Here is a 19928-nt window from a genome sequence, read left to right on the forward strand (position 1 = left end):
AGGTTGACCAGAGGTATGTTCTGGCTACCTCTCCAGTTAACGCATATTTTTTTTTTCAGATGCCAAAAATGGCCTCCAGAATAAAAACCTTCTCAAGGCTCCAGCTTTCACTGAAATTAGTCCATACCAAGGGAAGTGTAACACAACTACATAATGTAAAAGAATACACAAATACATTTGAGGTACAATAGATTCTTAGAAAGAACCAGAAAAATGAACCAACCTTCATTCTTTTTGCACTCAACTGTAGGTATTTGGTAGGTATTCAAGTTATTGGTATACATCCAGGAAATCAGGAATGGTGTATAGTATGGGGGCCAACACCTGCTGGCCCTGAGAACTTGCACTGGGGTAGAAGGGTATGATTCCCAATTCATGTCTACATCATAAAGTTGAGGATCAGATTCGAATCTCTTTTTCCAGTGTGGTGGAAATCAGACTGTGCTAAGACTCGATAGCTACCTGCATTGACTTACTCGGAGACTGAATAGCAAGAAAATATATACAGTACAGTACAGCTATTGAATGTAACTTATGTAAATGTCAAATAAGAGACAAGCTAGGGTGCTCAGAAGCAGTGCAAGAACAAGAAGTGCATCAAGCCCTCAAGGCCTCACCCCGTTTCTCCAGCCAAGCTTGGCAACAACCGTGACCTTTTCCTCTTCCATTCCATTCCTTCCCCATCCTGTCCCTTCCTACCATGACCCAAACCAGTCTCCTCTATGCAATTGAGATACTCTCTGAAAGCCTTCACATGGGGCAACTAGAAATCTGTGTGGCATGAGCATGGCATGTGTGCCACTTGCATGCTAATTTTCACGGATGTCACGCAACTTGCACACTTGCCACACAAGTATCACACAGATGATGGTGCACATGTGTACCATCCTGGCAATATTCTGTGCCAATTTAACAAAAAATAGACTGCTGTGTGTAGATTAAAGCACCTACTACATCACTATACTACAATAAGGACAGTCAGAAGATAACTTTCCAACAGAGGTCTGAATTCATCTGTTTCCCATGCCACTCAAGGGTGATTAAACCCTGCCAAAAGTGGGCACAGTATCAATTCTGATGATGTAATGTTTCCCACCTTCAAAGAACAAAATCCAGTCCATTCGGGCTCTATATTCATGCAACTGACCTCCACACTCATAGCCCCTTTCTCTGAAAACAATTTAAATGTGTAGAACTAAAGGAAGGCTTCCTACCCATCCCAATTTTTTTGAGAAATAATGGAAGGAACATCCTCTAATAAGTCTAACAAAACAACGAAGTGAAGACAAGATTAGACAAGATTGGCTTTTGGGTCAGCAAGCTTCATAGCTTTATTTTCCTTTGTATACACATTATTTTAGTAGCCCAGCATTGCACAGCTTTTTTGAACATGTCATGGAAAAATGTGAGACATAATGATAAAAACTTCCCCGTTTTCTGGCAGAGAAAAACCATCTTGATGTCATTACAGCCATTCCGGAAAAGCATGAGAATGTGGGAATTTTTTTTTCGGTGTAAATTCTGTAGTTACCAAATTAGGAAGCATGTCCTCTTCACTGTAACAAACACTCCCCAAGCCTTCGCATTGCCCTCCAACCTCCCGCGCCTTCTAGTTGCTGTCAGAATGGTCTTTTGGAAGATCAGCTCAGATATGAAGGACTGTGCGCTTTGTCTTTGGGAACTTGGCTGGTCTCGAGAGGATGTATGCTCGACACTCTGCGTTTCCCAGGCAAGTCTATATCGCTGGGCAGCACTCTTCGAGGAATTCAGCTCAACAACTGCACCACCACCACCTATTCGAGGATGCCCAAGAATCATTGGCATGATTGTGATGAACACCATCAGGGATGTATATGCACAAAACTCTACTGTCTACCTTGACGAACTTCAGTGGCATCTGGCGATCTTCCATGACATCGCAATCTCGACTTCGGCTCTTCAAGAAACCCTGGAGAGGGCAGGTCTCACACGGAAGGTTCTCCGCAAGATTGCAATTGAGAGGGACAAGGTACGAAGGGCCGAGTTCCTCCACAATATTCAACACAGCTTTTCTGGGACTGGTGATGAGTTTGTGGTCGTCAATGAGTCCAGCAAAAACAAGCATACACTAATGCGTTGTTATGGGCGCGCACCTATTGGGCAAGATGCTATCCTCACAACCCCTTTCATTTGCGGCGACTGCTACTCTCCGTCGCCGCAATGAGTAAAACTGGTTATCTCGCATCTCGTGTTGTTCCAGGGTCTTTACATTCATACGAGTTCTTTGATTTTATTGTCGAGGAAGTGGTGAGTGCATTTTTCCACAGCACCGCTGGCCTAATTCTTGTGATTATGGTTCAGGTCCCCGTCATGAAGCCATTTCCTGACATGCACAGTGTCCTTATCATGGATAACTGCCGCATTCATCACACCGACACTCTCCAGGATGTTCTCAATGACTTGCGTGTGTATTCCATAATCACTGACCTTATCTATGACCCTTACTCGATCGACAGAGATTATGCTGTTGTATTTACCACCTTACTCACCAGACCTGAATCCGATTGAGGAATCTTTCAGCACTTGGAAGGCATACCTCTGTTGCCATGGTGAAACTTTATGAGGCCATGATGACCCGATCTTACTAGACTCACTTGGATGTATCACTGCGGAGATGGCATTGAATTGGTTTTGGCATGCAGGTTACATTGGTCATGATGACGTAGAGTAAAGTTTTTATAGCACAAAAGCACATAGAGAACAGTACAGTAAAATTTGCAATGCAATGTGAAAACGAACATTTATGTCTCATACCTAATCCACTTCCCCATCTGAACATCCTGCAAAAACTGCTGATTCTTTGCTTTCATTCGCGCCCATGAGAGTTGAGTGAACCCTGCATTTTCTTTCCATTCGTCAGATCCCAGGAGGTCGATACTGTCGCCAGGTTGAAACTCTAGCTTTTTGAGATGAGCCTTGTCCTTTTCATCAATGCGGTACCAAGTGCAGAAGTCAACAAGTGGAACAGTAGGGATATCGTAAAATGCAGTGTTGAGAGATGTTGAGGCATCAGAGAGAGGAGTGACAGTGGCAGGAATAGTCGGAGCGGGCGCCTTCATCAAATTTTGTTGTTGCTGTTGCAACATCTGCAGCATCATGAGCTCGACCAGGGAACTTGTGGTCGTCGCAGGAGGAGCAGCCGGCGGAGTGGAGACCGCAGCAGGAAGAGCGGTGTTCTCAGGGGCGGCCAGTGCTATAGACATGTCTGATTGATTGGTAGTCTTCTTGGGTCGAATACGCGTGTTGTGATTGAAGTGCGTTGATTGTGGTAGTGTGTCCAATGTAGCCGCATTGCGAGCCTAAACTTAGGTCAAAAAAGGGGGGGGGGAAATGTGTGAAATATCAAATGACAAACTATATGCGATGCCCAAATGTTGAGGCACGCTTCCGTCAAGTCATAAAACCATCCAGTGGCAGAATCCTTGTAAACACGCTGGTCAGAGAAAAGCAGTTGATTACCGACTGGGTACTTCGTCTTCAATTCCGAAAGGATGGGAGTGATCGTCTTATCAAAGCGCTCCTAGAATAACAATGAGGATATTGTCACCAAAAAGAATTTTTATCACACACCTTCTGCTGAACGATACTGTCCCCTGTAGATCGAAACTCAAGCTCTGAGCAATCGAATCCCTTTTTGATTGCCTTTCCTGATCCATCTGCATCCCAGAACTGGATAAATAGCATGAGGGCAGACAAGGAACAGATATGTGACATATTTGCCATATCTTCATCAGGCTTTTTCAGTGGCGGCATGATGACGATCCCAACACGTGCGCCCACCCGCTTTACCTTCAGAGCATCAATCATTGTTGAGTAACCAGTCGCTGCACCCATAGGCAAAGGCTTCGCATTTTGTGGCGTCTGAGGCTTCCAAGACATCTTCTCCTCGATGATATGAAGGATTGGGCATGGCAGTGCAGTGGACACCTTGTGGAGGAAGGTGCCATAGCTGTCATTGGAACTGAGCTTGAAAGGCCCTTTGTGCGCATACCTGTCACTTTCTTCGACATTACCTTTTGCCGTATGAGGAGGATTCGGCTTCTCCACGTAGACAAAGATTGTGAGATCAACAGGAGGTATCTCATCACCAGAGTCATCTAATTGTTTGCTCCACTTAGAACTGTACAGTGATAAGGTTGAAGGCAACGTACCAGATGCGATAACCTTCTTTTTCTTTGATTTCCCTGCTTTTCCAACACTCCTCGCCTCTGAATCTGAATCTGCATCGAAATACACACTATCAGACCACTGTATCAGTTAGTTCAATGTCAAAGGTAACTGACCAGCATTAGAGTCGTGCTTCTTCTTTGTGGACTTCACTTTTCTCTTCTTCTGCGACCTCATGTTGTCCTCGCTATCGGAATTGTCTAGAAACAACACTCAATAGTGGTAGAATACACAAGAGAAGTGAAACAAAATGCAACAGGAATAGAGGGCCGTTTCTTCTTCTTGTTCTTTTCTATATGCGCTTGCTCGGCACCCTCATCCTTGTCATCAATGTCGATGATGCTTTCTTTTTTCTTTGTAGTGCTCTTTATCCCCAGACTCTTCTCAATGGTCTGGGGATTCATATTCACGAATATAAGGGTCTGTCCGGCAACGAGAATCCATTTTCATTCTCATTTTCATCTTCATTTGATGGCTGACAAATTGGGTCACACACCAAATTGGGCAACAACAATAACTGGGCTCCTTGGACAACCCACATTCCGTTGTTATATTTTCTATGTACAACACAGTAAGTTTCTACTGTCAGCTATAGCATGTATTTCTTTTCAATTTTTATTTTGCAAAAATCATGCATATTTACTTTATTCATGTAAATTACATACAACCAATCTGTATTTAAAATACCTACTTGTTGGTTTTACACCCATAGGCTGCTGTAATACCTATAACAAAGCCTATGGCATAACTTGATGGGTAAGGAACAGAAAAATTTGCTCCCCATAAGTACATATTTATTAAATGTAGTTGGAATGTAGTCAGGTTTCTGTTGCTGTCCAAAATTAATTCTTACAGAAATGCTTTAAGAAATAACAAAGTTTCCTGTTCCTTACCCATCAAGTTATGCCATANGGCTTTATCATAGGTATTACAGCAGCCTATGGGTGTAAAACCAACAAGTAGGTATTTTAAATACAGATTGGTTGTATCTAATTTACATGAATAAAGTAAATATGCATGATTTTTGCAAAATAAAAATTGAAAAGAAATACATGCTATAGCTGACAGTAGAAACTTACTGTGTTGTACATAGAAAATATAACAACGGAATGTGGGTTGTCCAAGGAGCCCAGTTATTGTTGTTGCCCAATTTGGTGTGTGACCCAATTTGTCAGCCATCAAATGAAGATGAAAATGAGAATGAAAATGGATTCTCGTTGCCGGACAGACCCTAAGTTCTATATCAGGCTTAGAGTTAGTAAACAAATGATGTAGTCCTTTGCTCACGTACCTGATAACGGATTCTCTATCAACGTATCACTATTGTCTGGAGTCATCTCAAAAGGGCTAGCAGCGTGATCACTGGCATAGATGTCGTCGTTGTCGTCGTTGAGTGAAGTGTGGCAGTACTTTACCATCTCCCACATAATCCACATGGACTCCACTGGATTCCACTGGATTCCACTGGACTTCACTACATACTGGCAATATCCACAAAACTGGACTCCCAGCACAAAACTGGACTCCACTGGACTCCACTGGACTGCAAGCACAAATCTGGACTGGACTGGACTGGACTGGACTGCAAATTACAAAACTGGACTCCACTGGACTCTCCCAACACAAAACTGGACTGGACTGGACTGCCACAGACCTAAGTTAATCCAGAATTCCTGAACTTAGACTTCAAAACAAAAAATAATATTGAAGTATATTTATTAATTAAATTAATTAATTATACTAAATTCTATGTTACAGAGAGGGGGGAGGGAGGGGGAAGGGAAAGGGAAAGAGAGGGGGGGGAGGGAAAGGGAGGGGGAAGAGAGGAATAGAGGGAAGGGGGAAGGAAAGGGAGGGGGGGAGAGAGGAGCAAGGAAAGGGGGAGGGGGGGAGGGAGTGAAGGGGGGAGAGAGTGGAGGGGAGTGGGAGTGGTGAAGAGAGGAGGTAGTGATAGGGGGAGAGAGTGGAGGGGAAGGGTGGTGCTGCTGGCCCTCGTCGCCGTTCCGCGCTCGCGTCGGCGGTGGTGGGCGTTCGTCGTTTTTCGTGGGCATGTCATTTTTCGGGTGTGGTGGGGGTGGGGTTTTCGTGGGCGCTCGTTCGTTGTTGTCGTTGTTGTCGCGTGTCGTTGTTGTTGTCGCGTGTCGTCGTGTCGTGTGTCGTCGACCCCACGTGTAGTCGTCGTCGGGTGTCGTCGTCGTCGTTGTGTGTCGTCGTCCCCGCGTGTAGTCGTCAACGTGTGTCGTCGTCGTCGCCGCGTGTCGTCGTCGTGTGTGTCGTCGTCCCCGCGTGTAGTCGTCGTCGTCGTCCTCGTGTGTCGTCATCGTTGTCGTGTGCCGCTGGTGCCTGTCATGGCGAGAACGGGGCATTGGGGTGGTGGGGCATACATACCGTTGGCCCATGACGTGGCCACGTCATGGGCGCCGTCCCTCGTTCTTGGCCTGTCCTTCCACGTTGGCGTGGGCGTCGTTGGCGTGGGCATGAGCGTCGTTGGCGTGGGCGGCGTTGGCGTTGGCGTGGGCGGCGTTGGCGTTGGCGTGGGCGGCGTTGGCGTTGGCGGCGTTGGTGTTGGCGTTGGTGTTGGCGGCGTTGGCGTTGGCGTGGGCGGCGTTGGCGTTGGCGGCGTTGGAGGGGAGTGGTGAAGGGTGGTGGTGGTGGTGGAAGGGAATGGGATGGTCACGGAAGTGTGACCATGCTGCAAATAGAAGATGTGACGATATGGCACGCCCTCAAGTAAGTCACGTGACCTCACCCCGCAGACTGAACAAAATCATGAATCCTTATTGCAGCTATCACTGACCCACACTATATGTAAATTATAACCCTTCCATTCATTGATCAATAAAATTGTAAGTATGGCTTGTATATTGTATAGTCTATTTTCGCTTTTTTAGTTATATTCATATATAATAGTAGTAATAATATACTGGAATCCACTGGACTCCACTGGACTCCGACTGGACTCATAGTCCACTGGACTGGACTGGACTGGACTGGACTGGACTGGGCATTCTGCCAGCCAATCTGGCCTGGTAAGAGGGCCACTGGAATCCACTGGAGTCCACTGGAGTCCATATGGATTACGTGGGGGAGGGTAAAGACCTCGAAGTGTGGGCACTATTAGAACAGGTTTGCATGGTTATGGGGCATGAACAGTGGTGGAATGGGTCAAAGAACAGGCCAATTCCTGATTTGGTAACTATGGAATCTATGCCAAAAAAATTCCCACATTCTCATCCTTTTCCGGAACGGCTGTAAATTCAATCCTTCTGAATTACTTTGTCATTCCCATATGACGTCAATTAAGTTCAAACATCTTAAAGATTGTTAATGATGGTAATAGCAACTTTCTGTACTGAATCAGTGATGCATGCAGCAGTCATGCATGCTCAGGACCTTGACACGCATCACCATGCAGATGCATGCATGTGCTCACACATCAGCATGCATCCTCACATTACTGACCCCTGAAGGTCACACTCATCCACACATCTGCATGCTTGTCCACACACCAGCACACGTCTGCATGCACTAGCACACTACTATCATGCTAACACACACTTGTGAACACCCATGCACACTACCCATTTAAATTAATAAATACTGGGTCTTTGGATGATGCATCAAGCCACAATTTAGAGTTAGGTTCCGTTCAATGGAAAGTGATTGGGTCAACAAATATCATCCTGATTCTTCCTTACTTTCTCCTTCATTGAAAGGCAATTTTCTCAAGACAATGGTGAGTCCCCCAATATTAAACCAGATTCAGATTCTAAATATTTCATGTAGGACTTTCTCAGATATGTTTTTCGGTACTTTGGGCCACCAGAACCACATGAAGCACAATCTAAAAGGGCTGTTTCGACTGTGAAAAAATTTCAGGACCTAATACCTGTGTATAGCATGGACGGTATGTCAAAGTCATGCAATATTAAATATTTTCTAATTAGTTGGATTGTGTTAGGCCATCTATTGAGGTACATTGAAGGAGGTATTGGAGAGGAAAAGGTCACATCACCCAACAAGGCAGCCCGTGCATCACTGCTCATTGAAATCATGGAATTGGACTGATTTTCAATTACATCTAGAAGCTATCACTATCTCCCAGAATAAATGTGCCTTGCAGTCTGGGAATTCTGTATCAAAAGACAATGTCTTTTACAAGCATACTTTGGATGGGAATTATGTACCAGTCACTTCCACACCTTTAAAATCCTCATCTCTCCCCACTCTACACAAAAGCAATCCCTCTGATTCAGTTTATATTGACACCAGGGAATGGGATGGTTGGCCCAATGGAAACTTCAAGCACGACTTTACACCTGCGGAGATAGAAGCAACAGGAAATCTCTGTGTGCATTGGGCCGTTCGAGTTAACAGAGGTGATCAAAAAGGAAATGAGCATGCTGAAAACTGGGAGGGAGGGAAGAAATCCTCAAGACGCTGCCTGGGGGTCATTGAATGTGACAATCCACTTTGCAAAACACTTGTCCAACCCCACACAGCAGCTCAAGGAATTAACAAGCAGTTAACTGAACCATGTCAATGTGGGGCTGAGCTCTCTCACTGCAGGTGCAACATAATTTCTTACCTCTGGCAATGGTCAGATGGCGTTCATTATGAAAATGGTGGCTTTCATATGCACCGTTGACTGACTCATATACTACACCTCTTTCCCAATGAACAGTGACAATTTGAAGAAATAGTCAAGGCACATCCAAAATCAGGACCACTTCAACTAATCATTGGAGTTCCAGGACTCGATGGGCCTGGCAAATCCATTGCGGATATCTCAGATGTGTCTTTGAATGCTCACTGTGTCAGCAAAGAGCATTCAAAACTCAAGAAGGGTCACATCCAGGGCACCGATGCTCTGTTAGCTTCATTTTCCAAGTTTGCTAATGAGCATCCAAACTTTGTTATCCATTCCACTCTCAGTGAAAATGTGGTCATATCAGTCCAGACAAATCTCATGTGATCACAAATGGTCAAGAATCAGCATTTGGAGGGTTCAGTCAATGGAATGGTGAATGACGCTACTCATGACTTTTGGAAGGAGCGAACTTCCCTCCTTGTTGTTTCTTCAACTCATTGCTCAACACTCTTATGCTGGGTTCCTGGAGTCTTATCCTACTCAAACAGAACTAGTGCCATCCACTTCGAGAACCACTTCCTTGCAGTTATTATGAGCATCGCTCATGAGGCAGAAGCACGAGGGATTCCCATAATGGATGATCTCTTCACAGGGATATGTCATCATTTTTTATTCCACCAACTTTTCCCTCGTTGAATTGTTAATTTGTCAGGTCATGGACTTCAGTGAGGCAGAGTGTAGTGGATTCATTTGAGGCTTCGTTGTCTTCTGGATGGCTTGACGTGATAATACACGAAATCAGCAGGAACTTCAGGTGGCTGCAGAGCATCTCCTAAAAGGATGTAGAGACCATTACCTAGTATTTGAAAGTCCAGTTCGGTCCGGTTTTTTGATGCCCAGGGGCGTTAACCGTAACCGTAACCGGTCTGCCTTTTCCCCAGAAGTCAAAAGACCAGACCGGACTGCAAAAAGACCGCAGACTGCAGTTTTTTGCAGTCTATAGACCAGTTTCGGTCTGCATCAGTTTTAACCGGTTTATGACCGGTCTTTAGGCCAATATTTTAAATTTATGAATCGGTAAATTTATTAACATCTCTAATAGCTTCAAAACGAGCCCAAGAACGTTAAACTCCGTTAGGAAGTGGTGCTTCTATAAAATAAGTCTGGTACATCTATTATTCTCAAAAGTAATTTACATTTTAATTCATATCTCTCTCATTTTTTTACCAAATCGTACGTTCTTGGGTGTGTTTTAAAGGGTATTTAAGGGGCTACAAAAGACCGGTCCAAACTGGTCAAGACCGGTTCACGTTAACCGGTTTTTTTGCGGTCTTTACATTTCAAAAATAAAAGACCGTAACTGCAGGTCCGGTCTTTTGCGGTCTTGGTCCAGTCTGGTTACGGTCTTTTTCCAGTCACAAGACCGGACTTCCAAACACTAACATTACTGCACTGGTGTTTTGCATGTCAGCTGTATCTCTGGCATCATTTCACCTGCAATGGTGGATGTGTTTATCACACATGCATTGGGCCTCTTAATGCTTCCGACCTCAGCAGAATTCACTTCACAGGCTTTGCTCCTGGTATGTGATTTCCCTAAGCTTGCTTCCTGGATGGAATGGTGGACATGGCCGGCTCATGCATCTATGCTCTTCAAGTCTGAGAGAAAAATGGATATTGATCTTTGGGATTTTCTGCCAGCTGACAATAATGCAGAGGAAGCAATGCATTGGAAGCTTTACAGTGCCTGTGGCCATAATCATGAATTCCTAGAAGGGATGTACTCCTTACATGCTGTCGCTGTATATTATGAACACCTTCATGATGGAGCAACTCATTTTATTGTCTCTTGAATGTATTCTAATGCAGATAAATCAATAGAAGGGAAGCCAATCTGCTATGGCAAAGCAGAGCCATGGAAGATTGTCAAGGAGAATATTGGTCGAACAAAACCCACATGCTCCAGAAAACCTGCAGATAAAAAGTGCAAAAAGAATGATGGACACCCACCAGACATGAACAAGGAACTCTTGGGCACAAATGCGAAGCAAAAGCAATTGACATTAAAAAGCTTCACAAAAAAGGAACCAGAGCTGAAGAAACCAAAGCTGATGAAACCAGACCCAAAGATAGCAGAGTCTCCAGCTACCAGTCCTGCTGTTCAAGACCTGCCAAGCTATCCCTGGTTCAAGAATTCTTGCTGGCTCGACTCTTCGTTGCAACTTCTCCATACCACCATGCACTGTTCAGTTGATGAATTCAAGGCTATTTATAATGCACTTCCAGAAAACTCTGCAATACGTCCAGCATTTTCTCATTTGTTGGAGTGGTATGATCTCAATGAGGCTGAAAAGACTACATCAACATTCCTCCATCGTCAATGGGACTCCCTATGTACCCATCTGAAGAAAAAGAAGGTTTTCGAGACTGTTAGTGGATTTGAATCACTTTTTGTACGTATCTTTGCCATATTCACCTGAGACTGATTCATTTCTTTTTAGGCCTGATTTGCAGAGCTGGTCAAACTGGAGGAAGTGCATTCATCCTATCATCCAGTTTCCAGTTTCGAAACACTCTTCATCGAGATTCACTACTGCACAGGATCATCCAGTATTGGTGGTCCTCTTGTTGAGATTTCTCACCACCCTCAATGGCGACAAATCCAACAGCTGACACCACACGACTTCAAACAGTTTCAGGGAGATTTTGCCCTGTATTTTGTGGATTGGGTCTCCCTAGACAAAGAGCAAGTTCCAGCAACTAGTTGCTGGCACGTCAAGAAGACTGTACCTCTTTGTCTGGGTGCCAGAGAAGATATTTGTTATCTGCTTACTTCTCTCCCACTTCTTTGAAGTTGGTGATGAGCATCCATCCAAGACCATGCCTCAGGAATGGGATTTTCCTTCAACACTGCTTCCTCATACCCAATCTGCAGCAAATTCTCATGGACTTGTTTATGATCTCATGGGACTAGCCTTGACCAACGAAGATGGCAATCATTTTATTGCTCAGTATGCCTCAGACAACAAGAAGGTCATCTATATGTATGATGATTTGACGAATAATGGTCACCCAATCAGAGACAAACCTGCCAGCTTTGATACTCATGTGGCTGGAAAGCATGTTGACCTACCTCAAAATTTTGTGGTCTATCAGGCTTTTTATTTGCTTTGTGGAGGAGCTGTTGCACAGGATTTATTCTTTCAAGTTTGAACAGCTGCCCTTGCCAAGAAATGCAATTTGCAATTCTTGACAAATAATTTTGACAGGCTCTTTTCAATGACCTACCACTCAGACCAATTTGTCAAGCTCAAGAGCAACAAGTGCACCTGGCTTTTGAACCCCTTTGAGATCACAGATCCTCGAGTATGTTTCTCGCAATGCACCAGCTGACATTACTGAGGAATCTCTGTCTCCAGAGCCCAAGGAAGGTGTAATCTCCCAACCTGGATCACCGACTACTCCACCTAGCCCTCTGTCTTCTCTCCCAAATTCAGAATTTGAGTTGAACTGCCAATGTGGGATCATTGGTAATGGTAATATTCTTTATCGCCATGAGCATGGGGTGGCTATCCAATGCAATCAATGTCGTGATTGGTCTCATATTGCGTGCCAGTGCGATGGAAGAGCCAGTAACCTTGTGCCAGATGCCCGTTTATCTGTGATTCATGTGATTTGTCCCACTATTTTCCCTTGTCAAGGAAGTCTGAACAAAAGTAAGGATTTGAATTGTCCATATTAGTGTTCAAGTTGACCAAAAAATCTTACAGGGAGCTTGAGGCAGGTCTTGCATTGAATAAACCACTCAAGTTACGATTATGGTCAGACCTCGATATTCTCCACTATGAATGGTACTTAAATTTGTTCATTAGAGTGGGGAGAGGCGCGCTAGCGAGATGTGAGCAGTTTTGGTATCCAGTGCACCTGATTCAGGCAGTGCAACACGGTTGGAGGGTGCATTGGTGGAGGGAAAATCAATTTCTTGACAAGGATAAGCCTGCAGCTGGTGGATTTTCTGTTGTGAATACCAAGGACATTGTCGATTCATTGTGGAACAACCGATTGGCAAGACGAGCAATATGGGTGAGCGACACCATTGGTTTAATCAGATAATTTACTCACCCACATTTTTAGCTTGGAAAATGGAAACATGCCTGGGACATCGAAACCTCTGAAGACATTCTCACAGATCCATCTGAAATACCATACAGTGAGGAGATCAACAAAATCCTCTCGCCATTCAAAAAGCTTCTGAAGAAATTATTCACATGCTACGGTCCAGACGACGTGAAGAGTGAAATCATCCTGGCAAGAGATTGGTTAGAAAACGGCAAAAAGCCTCTTCAAACAAGCTTGGTTCTGTATTGTGGAGCTCTTTCTATCGTCCAGAGAGCCCAGATCGCAAATTGGTTTCTGTGTCACATCAGCAAAAATGCAGAGACCTGGCTCGGGCGCTTACCGCTAGCTCATGCGTTCACCCTTTACAGCGCAGAACACATCAAAAATGAACCAAAGTTCAAGGTACTCACACAGCCAGAAATCATCAACGAGGCTTGGAGGATCCAATTTACAAGTATCCCTTCAGTCTTGTTCGACATTGATGTTGAACACGAGGCCTTGGAGAATCTGGAGACCGAGATGTTTGAGGTTTCAAGAGCTGCGGGGATCGTGAGTTATTATCAATGGGGCTTGGACACAGGACATCACCAAGATTGGGATCCATATGCAAGGATGGAAGACTTTATCAATGGGGCTTGGACACAGGACATCACCAAGATTGGGATCCGTATGCAAGGATGGAAGACTTGAATCACCAGGATTGTCCTGGAGATGATGATGATCTTCAGGTAAGTGAAACCTACTAAGTTTGAGGTGACTCACATGACATCAAATAGTTTGGACCTGATTACATTCACCGTGAAGAGATAATACAACTGACAGAAAAGAAATCACGTCCCAAACCACGCCCCAAGATGATCAAGAAGACCGCGCCCTATGTTCAGCACACGGCTGTAAACAATTAAGTATCCTCCAGGAGGGCCACACTATTGTATGTCATGAAACAGTAAGATACTTGACTGTTTTTATTATGCACGCTGATACAGAGTGTAACAATACACCCGTAAAAATGCGAATTTTAGCGATTTCTCCTATAAAACCTCCTATAGTAGAAATACAGTCACATTGATCATAAGGATCGTTAGACGCAACCCGGTCTAGTCGATTAAAGTCTACATCCGAGAAATGTGCACGCCTTAGACAGTAGGAATTGTGGTTGGTTCGTGACTGAATCACCTCAATATACTTGAAGTCTAATAAAAGGCTACACTACCATGAAATAGTACGCTACTGAGTGTTCTAGAGTAAAAACACCCCTGCACAGGGTGTTGGAGTTTACACCAAACCAGGGTCTCACTTATTATGGATTAAAAGATATTAATTCTAAAGATAAACGCGCGAGCATAGAAACTCGACGCGTACCTGATGCGAGAAGTCATTCGGTCACGTGCTACGAAGCATGATCCAAGAAGTCATGTGGAGAGACGCATCACGCGCATCAACGCATCACAAATCATGGCATCATTGACCCAAGAAAACTAAGCTTCATGAAATATTCCGAAGCCTGCCAAAAGAGAAAAACTATGAACGATTTGCCGTGCGGTCCGAGGCCCGGGCATAGTATCTAATAATAGAGAGAAAAATCACTAAGCGGACCGTTCGTCTCGGCTGAACCGATCGTGAAAACCGTTTACGGCGATTCCCGCGTACGCATCAATACTGATGCGTCGCGTCGCCACAATAGAGAAAACACTACAAAAACTTAAAAGAAGTCAGCTCAGTTGTGCCACACACAACTGAGCCACTTCGAACCTTTACTAAAAATCAGTATTAATTCATCCGACCTCTCGAGGTCTTATCAGTGCCCCCCTAATTCCTGCAGGAATCCGGTCATTCCGGCGGATTCCGGTGGATTCCGGAGGAATGAAATTTGGCAGGGAGACCTGCTATTTTCATCATTCCGGTGCCTTACCATTCCGGCGGAATTTGGGCATTCCGGAATTGACACCGGAATGTTCCGCGGAATTCGCAGGAACGGAATCCACCGGAATTCGTGTTGGCTTTGTTTGGTAACACAAGGGAAATAAACAAAGAATACAACCAAACAAACTCATTCCTTTCCACCCCCCACCCACATCCTCTTCTCTGCGACGTCGACCGCCCACCTACAACAACAGTGACGACAGCGACAACCACGACGACGCCACATCAGCAAACAACGGCCACGAAACAACCCCCTGCAACGCCGCCACGTCGCTATCGGTGACGTGGCAACGACGCAACGACGCCAAATGAGACGAGGACGCACAACGGGACGACGACGACGCACAACCGGACGACGCCGATGCAACGTGGCGACGTACCACGTCGTCTGACGGTGACGACGTGGTATCGTCACCGTCCGGTTGATTTGGGCCACCCAAGTGAGTAAACGGCCCCCTCACCGCCCCACTGCTCACCATCCAGGTGCCACGTCGACGTGGCAAGCCCCCTCGACCCCCAGTGCTCAATTTCCAGGTGCCACGTCGCACACCGCCCACAAACGTGCCCCGCCGGCCATGAAAAAACGTGCAGCGCCCACGAACAACGCCCAGCGCCCAGCTCCACCATCCTACAGCTCAGCGACGAGCGCCCACGACAACGACCACGACAACGCAACAACGACACACGACGACGACGACACGCGACGACGACAACGAGACGACGACACGCGACAACGACAACGCGACAACGACGACACGTGAGGACAACGACAACGACAACGCGACGACGACACGCGACGTCGACAACGTGAGTCCCCACCACACTCTCCCCACTCCATCGGTCCCCCTTTCCACCACACACTCTCCTCACCACTCTTCCCGCCCCTCCCTCTACCACACACTCTCCCCATCACTCCCTCTGTGTCTCTACCCACCCCTTTCCTTCTCCATTGCCATGTCCCTTGCTCCTTCCTTGTCCCTACCCCCCCTCCTTGTCCCTACTACCTTTCCTTGTCCCTCTCCCCCTCCTTTAATATTATGTAGTAAAATACATGTTATGTCCTTATTAAATACATTATAATTTGACCTATGAACTTATTGCTTCACTAGATGTGGGTTCTATAAGGTACTAAGTTATCAGGATAAGCTTGGAGTTGAATAAATACAGATTCAGTCACATGATAAAAAGCTGATCAGAATATGGGGGTAAATTTACATGGTTTTTCAACCTTACTCTGTCCAGTCCTATTCCAGTGGAATTCCTGTGGATTCCGGTCCCATTCCTGTGGAATCCTGTTCCATTCCTGTGGATTCCGGTCCCATTCCTGTGGAATCCTGTTCCATTCCTGCGGAATCCTGTTCCATTCCTGTGGATTCCTGTGGATTCCTGTGGATTCCTGCAGGAATGGGAGGGGCACTGTAAAGTACTGGACCTCTCGGACAACACACGGACATGTAAATATGAATAGAAGACATAGAATAGTATAAAAAGAGGATGCGCGCAGGCTGAAACGCAAGGAATTATCCCCCGCGTTGACCAGCTGTCGCACTCCCAGTAGCATCTGAGGTAGTGGATAAGTTTGTAATCAATTTAAGGACTTTTCTTCGCAGACATAAGTAACGTGTGCCCGGAACCAGCGTGTTAAGTGGGGATCACAAAGCTTTTGTAAGGTTGTCTCGTCAATTAGTAAGAGAGCTCTCTACTATTACCGAGGAATCCAAGTGAGCATGCTTGAAGAGTCTTTAAGACTAGTTTGGACTGCATCAGAGGCATAATAAAAGCTCAAGGGAGTTATAAAAGTCTACAAAGCACAATTTCCTTGTCATTTCTCCGTATACAGTTAGAACGCAATCCCAGAACACCGAGACAGTCCCAATAAAAGCTGTTTCCCCTCGAAGACTACTAAGTTTCGAATTCTATACTGTGCCCACATGTAAAACAATACCTTTTGTTCCAAAAAGGTCTACTAGACTTAGACAAGTGATATAAAATATACAAAAACGTTTCCCCGAACTTCTACTTAGGTTCTAACAAAACAAGTGTGGTAATTCTGTTTACCGTACGAACCCGAACTCGAAGTACCGAGCACGTACCTGTGGTGATAAGTGTTTAAGGTGTTTGTGTGTGTGTGTGTTGTTTAGGTGTTCACGCATCTTGTCAGCGCATCCGATTACACTATTCTCACTCCCACGTGACACAGTCTTCTCATCTGGAGCCCACCGCGAGGGTTTTCATTTGTTTTGTTTTTTTCAATTGTACTTGAAAAAGTTGTTTGAAAGCGGTTTTCGAATTATTTAAACATCTGTTTGAATCAACCAAAGACCATAAAAAACCAAGCCTAGTTTCTAATACCAAGAACTAGCATCAAAAGTCGTTTACAACGGCAGCCATAAAAATCAGAGAAACAGCCACATCTAAAAGAGCTAGAGAAGGTCCACAAGTACCCTTACCTCCTACACGGAAACCCAAACGCGCTGCTGAGCCAGTCGTACAACGTTACCTGTTAAGAAAAGAAGTACCTCCAAAACCTATACCTATTCGACCTGCGAAAGCTGTTCGTCAATCTGAACCAAAATCTTCGAACTCAAAAGCCAGAAGAAACCCAATAATCATGCCTGACCCATCGAGTTCAAGCATAGAAGAACTGGCCCCTACAGGTCGGTCTTCACACAGGACCATGCCATTACCCGGTAATAAGGGAGCCCCGTTCTTCGATAAAGAGAAACCAATTGAGCTTCTACGTTTCTTAGACCAAATGGAAGATCTTTTCGCAGAATATGGTATTAATAGTGACGTGGAGAAAAAGAAGAAATTAGGAAAATATACGGATCAACAAACTGAATTCGAATGGAAAGCATTTAAAACATTCGAAGACGGCTCCTTTGACGAGTTTAAAAAGGCTCTAATAGCAGATTACCCTGATGCGGGAAATGCAGGAAAAGGGACCTTAACTGGACTAAGAGCTGTATGTAGAGAAAACAGTCGGCTAGCAGAAAAGAACTTGACAGAGTTGAAAATTTTAACTCAAAGTTTTAGGGCACAACAAAAATTACTCATGGCGCCGCCAGTACTGGTGAGCAACCGAGAGCTAGTTGACATGTTCTTAGGCTGTCTGACAGATTCCTTTGCTGATCAAGTTAAGGCCAGTTTGAATATTGAACAAACTAGAGACCGAAAACAGAAAGGCAACGAGGATGAGACCACTGCTAGAAGAACTGAAGATCCATACGATATCATAGACATCATAGACATGGCAGAAACCATCGCTGGACGTCTTACTGGAGACTCCCGAGACCACCCAAGCAACGCGAGAGCTGTATCGACTGGTAGATCAGTTCAAGCGCGCAAACGGGAAATTAAAATGGAGCACGATGAATTCAAAGAATTGCGAAGTATTACTGCGACGTTCCTTGATCAAATTAAAGTAGATCAAAAACAGAATTCAGAACTTCGTAATATGGTACAAAACACGCAGATCGAAATGAAGAAACTCTTAGAGACTTTAGTTCACCAACAGCTGAATATCAGTAACCCACAAAGTAAAGTGGCGAGTTATAAAATGACTTCAGATGGCTGTTGGTACTGTGATGAACCAGGCCATTTTACTTCAAATTGTCCACATAGAGAAGCACACGTAGCCCAGAAGAAAATCAAGCTTCTTGGGAACCAAATGTATTTTACACATAATAATACTGCAGTACCTAGAGGGAATGGCGAAAAATCCGTTCGACAAATTGTCGAGGAGGCTAGTAGGCAAAATTTGACTCTACAAAATAATATGTTTGCAGAGCCTGGAGAAGTCTTTAGTCAAGAAGCTGTTGTCCCAGGTATAATCAGGCTACCGGATAATAATAATGGAAATGAAATTTCCGTTTTTACAAACCAGATGCGAGATACAAGAGACGATGTGATTCTCAACATGAACAACCAAGTGTTAAAACTTACCGACATGCTTGCGAACCTTGTTACAAACCCCAATAAAACGAGGGACGTAGATGCGTCGCAGTTTGCCGTCACCCGTAGATCTCAAACCGAGACTCAGGGACAGTCGGGAAACTAAAGAGTCCGATGAAGGGGCCTTCCAGTAAGACTAAACCCAATGCTGGAGAACCAAAGGCACCAGAGGACGCACCAAAGAAAAGGGGTAGGAAAGTTGTGATTATCGAAGAATCAGAGGAAGAAGAAATTCCTCCTGAGAAACCAGAAAATCTCAATGGACCAAAGAAAACTTTGAAAAATAATCAAAAATTACTTGAAAGAAATGATGATGTTGAGGATCCTAATCCAAGGCACAAACAATTACCGTATCTCGGTATCCCAGACTTAAATAGTAACGCGAAAGAATCGGTTGAAGAGTATGACCCAGTGCCTTTCTATGAGAAGCGCCCGATAGCATACAAGCATTTAGCTCCAATAGAAAATGTTAAAAATGAGGAACAAGCGTTGAACAGTCTGTTAAAAGCACCTGTTACTCTAAGCGCGGAAGTACTTATGAGCATTTCTCCTGGAGTAAGGCAAGAATTGTTTAAGGCCTTAGCTAAAAAGAAGGTACCAATTCAGACTGCTCACAATCGAAAAGTAACTATAGTCGAGGAGGTTGATAAAGACGCACCTCCAATTAAAAAGCAAGAAGATAATTTTAATTTCGGAAAAATCAATATAAATGACTTGGACATCAAAGCCACTTTTATGTGCACAACAGAGGATGATGGAGTAATACCAAAGGGTTCTATAGTCCTGACAGACCCTGTTGAGCAATATTTGCAAGGCCTAGGCTCATCGGAAACTCCGAAGGAGATTTACGTATCTAAAGAGTCCCATGCTTTAAAATCGATATATCCAGTAATTAATAAGTTTGGTCAAGTAGAGAGCTTGTTGGATGGTGGCTCACAAATTGTATCAATGGATGCGAAGGTTGCTAAGAAATTAGCAGTCCCTTGGGATCCTGATATAACCATTCAAATGCAAAGTGCGAATAGAACTGTGGAAAAGACCCTTGGTCTCGCCAAAAATGTTCCATTTAACTTCGGAGGAATTACGATTTACCTGCAAGTGCATGTAATACGGGACCCAGCCTATAAAGTACTAT

At 44.6% G+C, this 19928-nt stretch overlaps 6 protein-coding genes across 6 annotated transcripts; 4 read left to right on the forward strand and 2 right to left on the reverse strand.

Annotated features, from left to right (window-relative positions):
- Positions 1-1624: 1624 nt before the first annotated feature.
- Positions 1625-2547, forward strand: LACBIDRAFT_328723 (uncharacterized protein; the record flags this gene model as incomplete). Its single annotated transcript, XM_001882734.1, has 3 exons — positions 1625-2008; positions 2092-2286; positions 2341-2547. 3 exons carry the CDS (start codon positions 1625-1627, stop codon positions 2545-2547), a joined length of 786 nt encoding a protein of 261 aa, XP_001882769.1.
- A 233-nt stretch (positions 2548-2780) lies between these two features.
- Positions 2781-4998, reverse strand: LACBIDRAFT_328724 (uncharacterized protein; the record flags this gene model as incomplete). Its single annotated transcript, XM_001882854.1, has 7 exons — positions 2781-3338; positions 3395-3559; positions 3610-4136; positions 4191-4259; positions 4418-4628; positions 4703-4763; positions 4898-4998. 7 exons carry the CDS (start codon positions 4996-4998, stop codon positions 2781-2783), a joined length of 1692 nt encoding a protein of 563 aa, XP_001882889.1.
- Positions 4999-6617: 1619 nt separating this feature from the next.
- Positions 6618-7278, reverse strand: LACBIDRAFT_328725 (uncharacterized protein; the record flags this gene model as incomplete). The annotated part of the gene is made up of 2 exons (XM_001882855.1): positions 6618-6898; positions 7131-7278. The coding sequence occupies 2 exons, from the start codon at positions 7276-7278 to the stop codon at positions 6618-6620; spliced, it is 429 nt and encodes a 142-aa protein (XP_001882890.1).
- Positions 7279-7939: 661 nt separating this feature from the next.
- Positions 7940-8274, forward strand: LACBIDRAFT_299985 (uncharacterized protein; the record flags this gene model as incomplete). The annotated part of the gene is made up of 3 exons (XM_001882735.1): positions 7940-7942; positions 7993-8113; positions 8168-8274. The coding sequence occupies 3 exons, from the start codon at positions 7940-7942 to the stop codon at positions 8272-8274; spliced, it is 231 nt and encodes a 76-aa protein (XP_001882770.1).
- Positions 8275-10812: 2538 nt separating this feature from the next.
- On the forward strand, positions 10813-13821 carry LACBIDRAFT_328726 (uncharacterized protein; the record flags this gene model as incomplete). Its single annotated transcript, XM_001882736.1, has 7 exons — positions 10813-11250; positions 11537-11841; positions 12067-12163; positions 12704-12880; positions 12932-13465; positions 13528-13644; positions 13693-13821. 7 exons carry the CDS (start codon positions 10813-10815, stop codon positions 13819-13821), a joined length of 1797 nt encoding a protein of 598 aa, XP_001882771.1.
- A 3629-nt stretch (positions 13822-17450) lies between these two features.
- On the forward strand, positions 17451-18899 carry LACBIDRAFT_328727 (uncharacterized protein; the record flags this gene model as incomplete). The annotated part of the gene is made up of 5 exons (XM_001882737.1): positions 17451-17496; positions 17590-17804; positions 17876-17912; positions 17947-18378; positions 18538-18899. The coding sequence occupies 5 exons, from the start codon at positions 17451-17453 to the stop codon at positions 18897-18899; spliced, it is 1092 nt and encodes a 363-aa protein (XP_001882772.1).
- Positions 18900-19928: the final 1029 nt, after the last annotated feature.

Source organism: Laccaria bicolor, genomic scaffold (genome assembly GCF_000143565.1).
Source record: "Laccaria bicolor S238N-H82 LACBIscaffold_18 genomic scaffold, whole genome shotgun sequence".
NCBI classification, from domain to species: Eukaryota; Fungi; Basidiomycota; class Agaricomycetes; order Agaricales; family Hydnangiaceae; genus Laccaria; species Laccaria bicolor.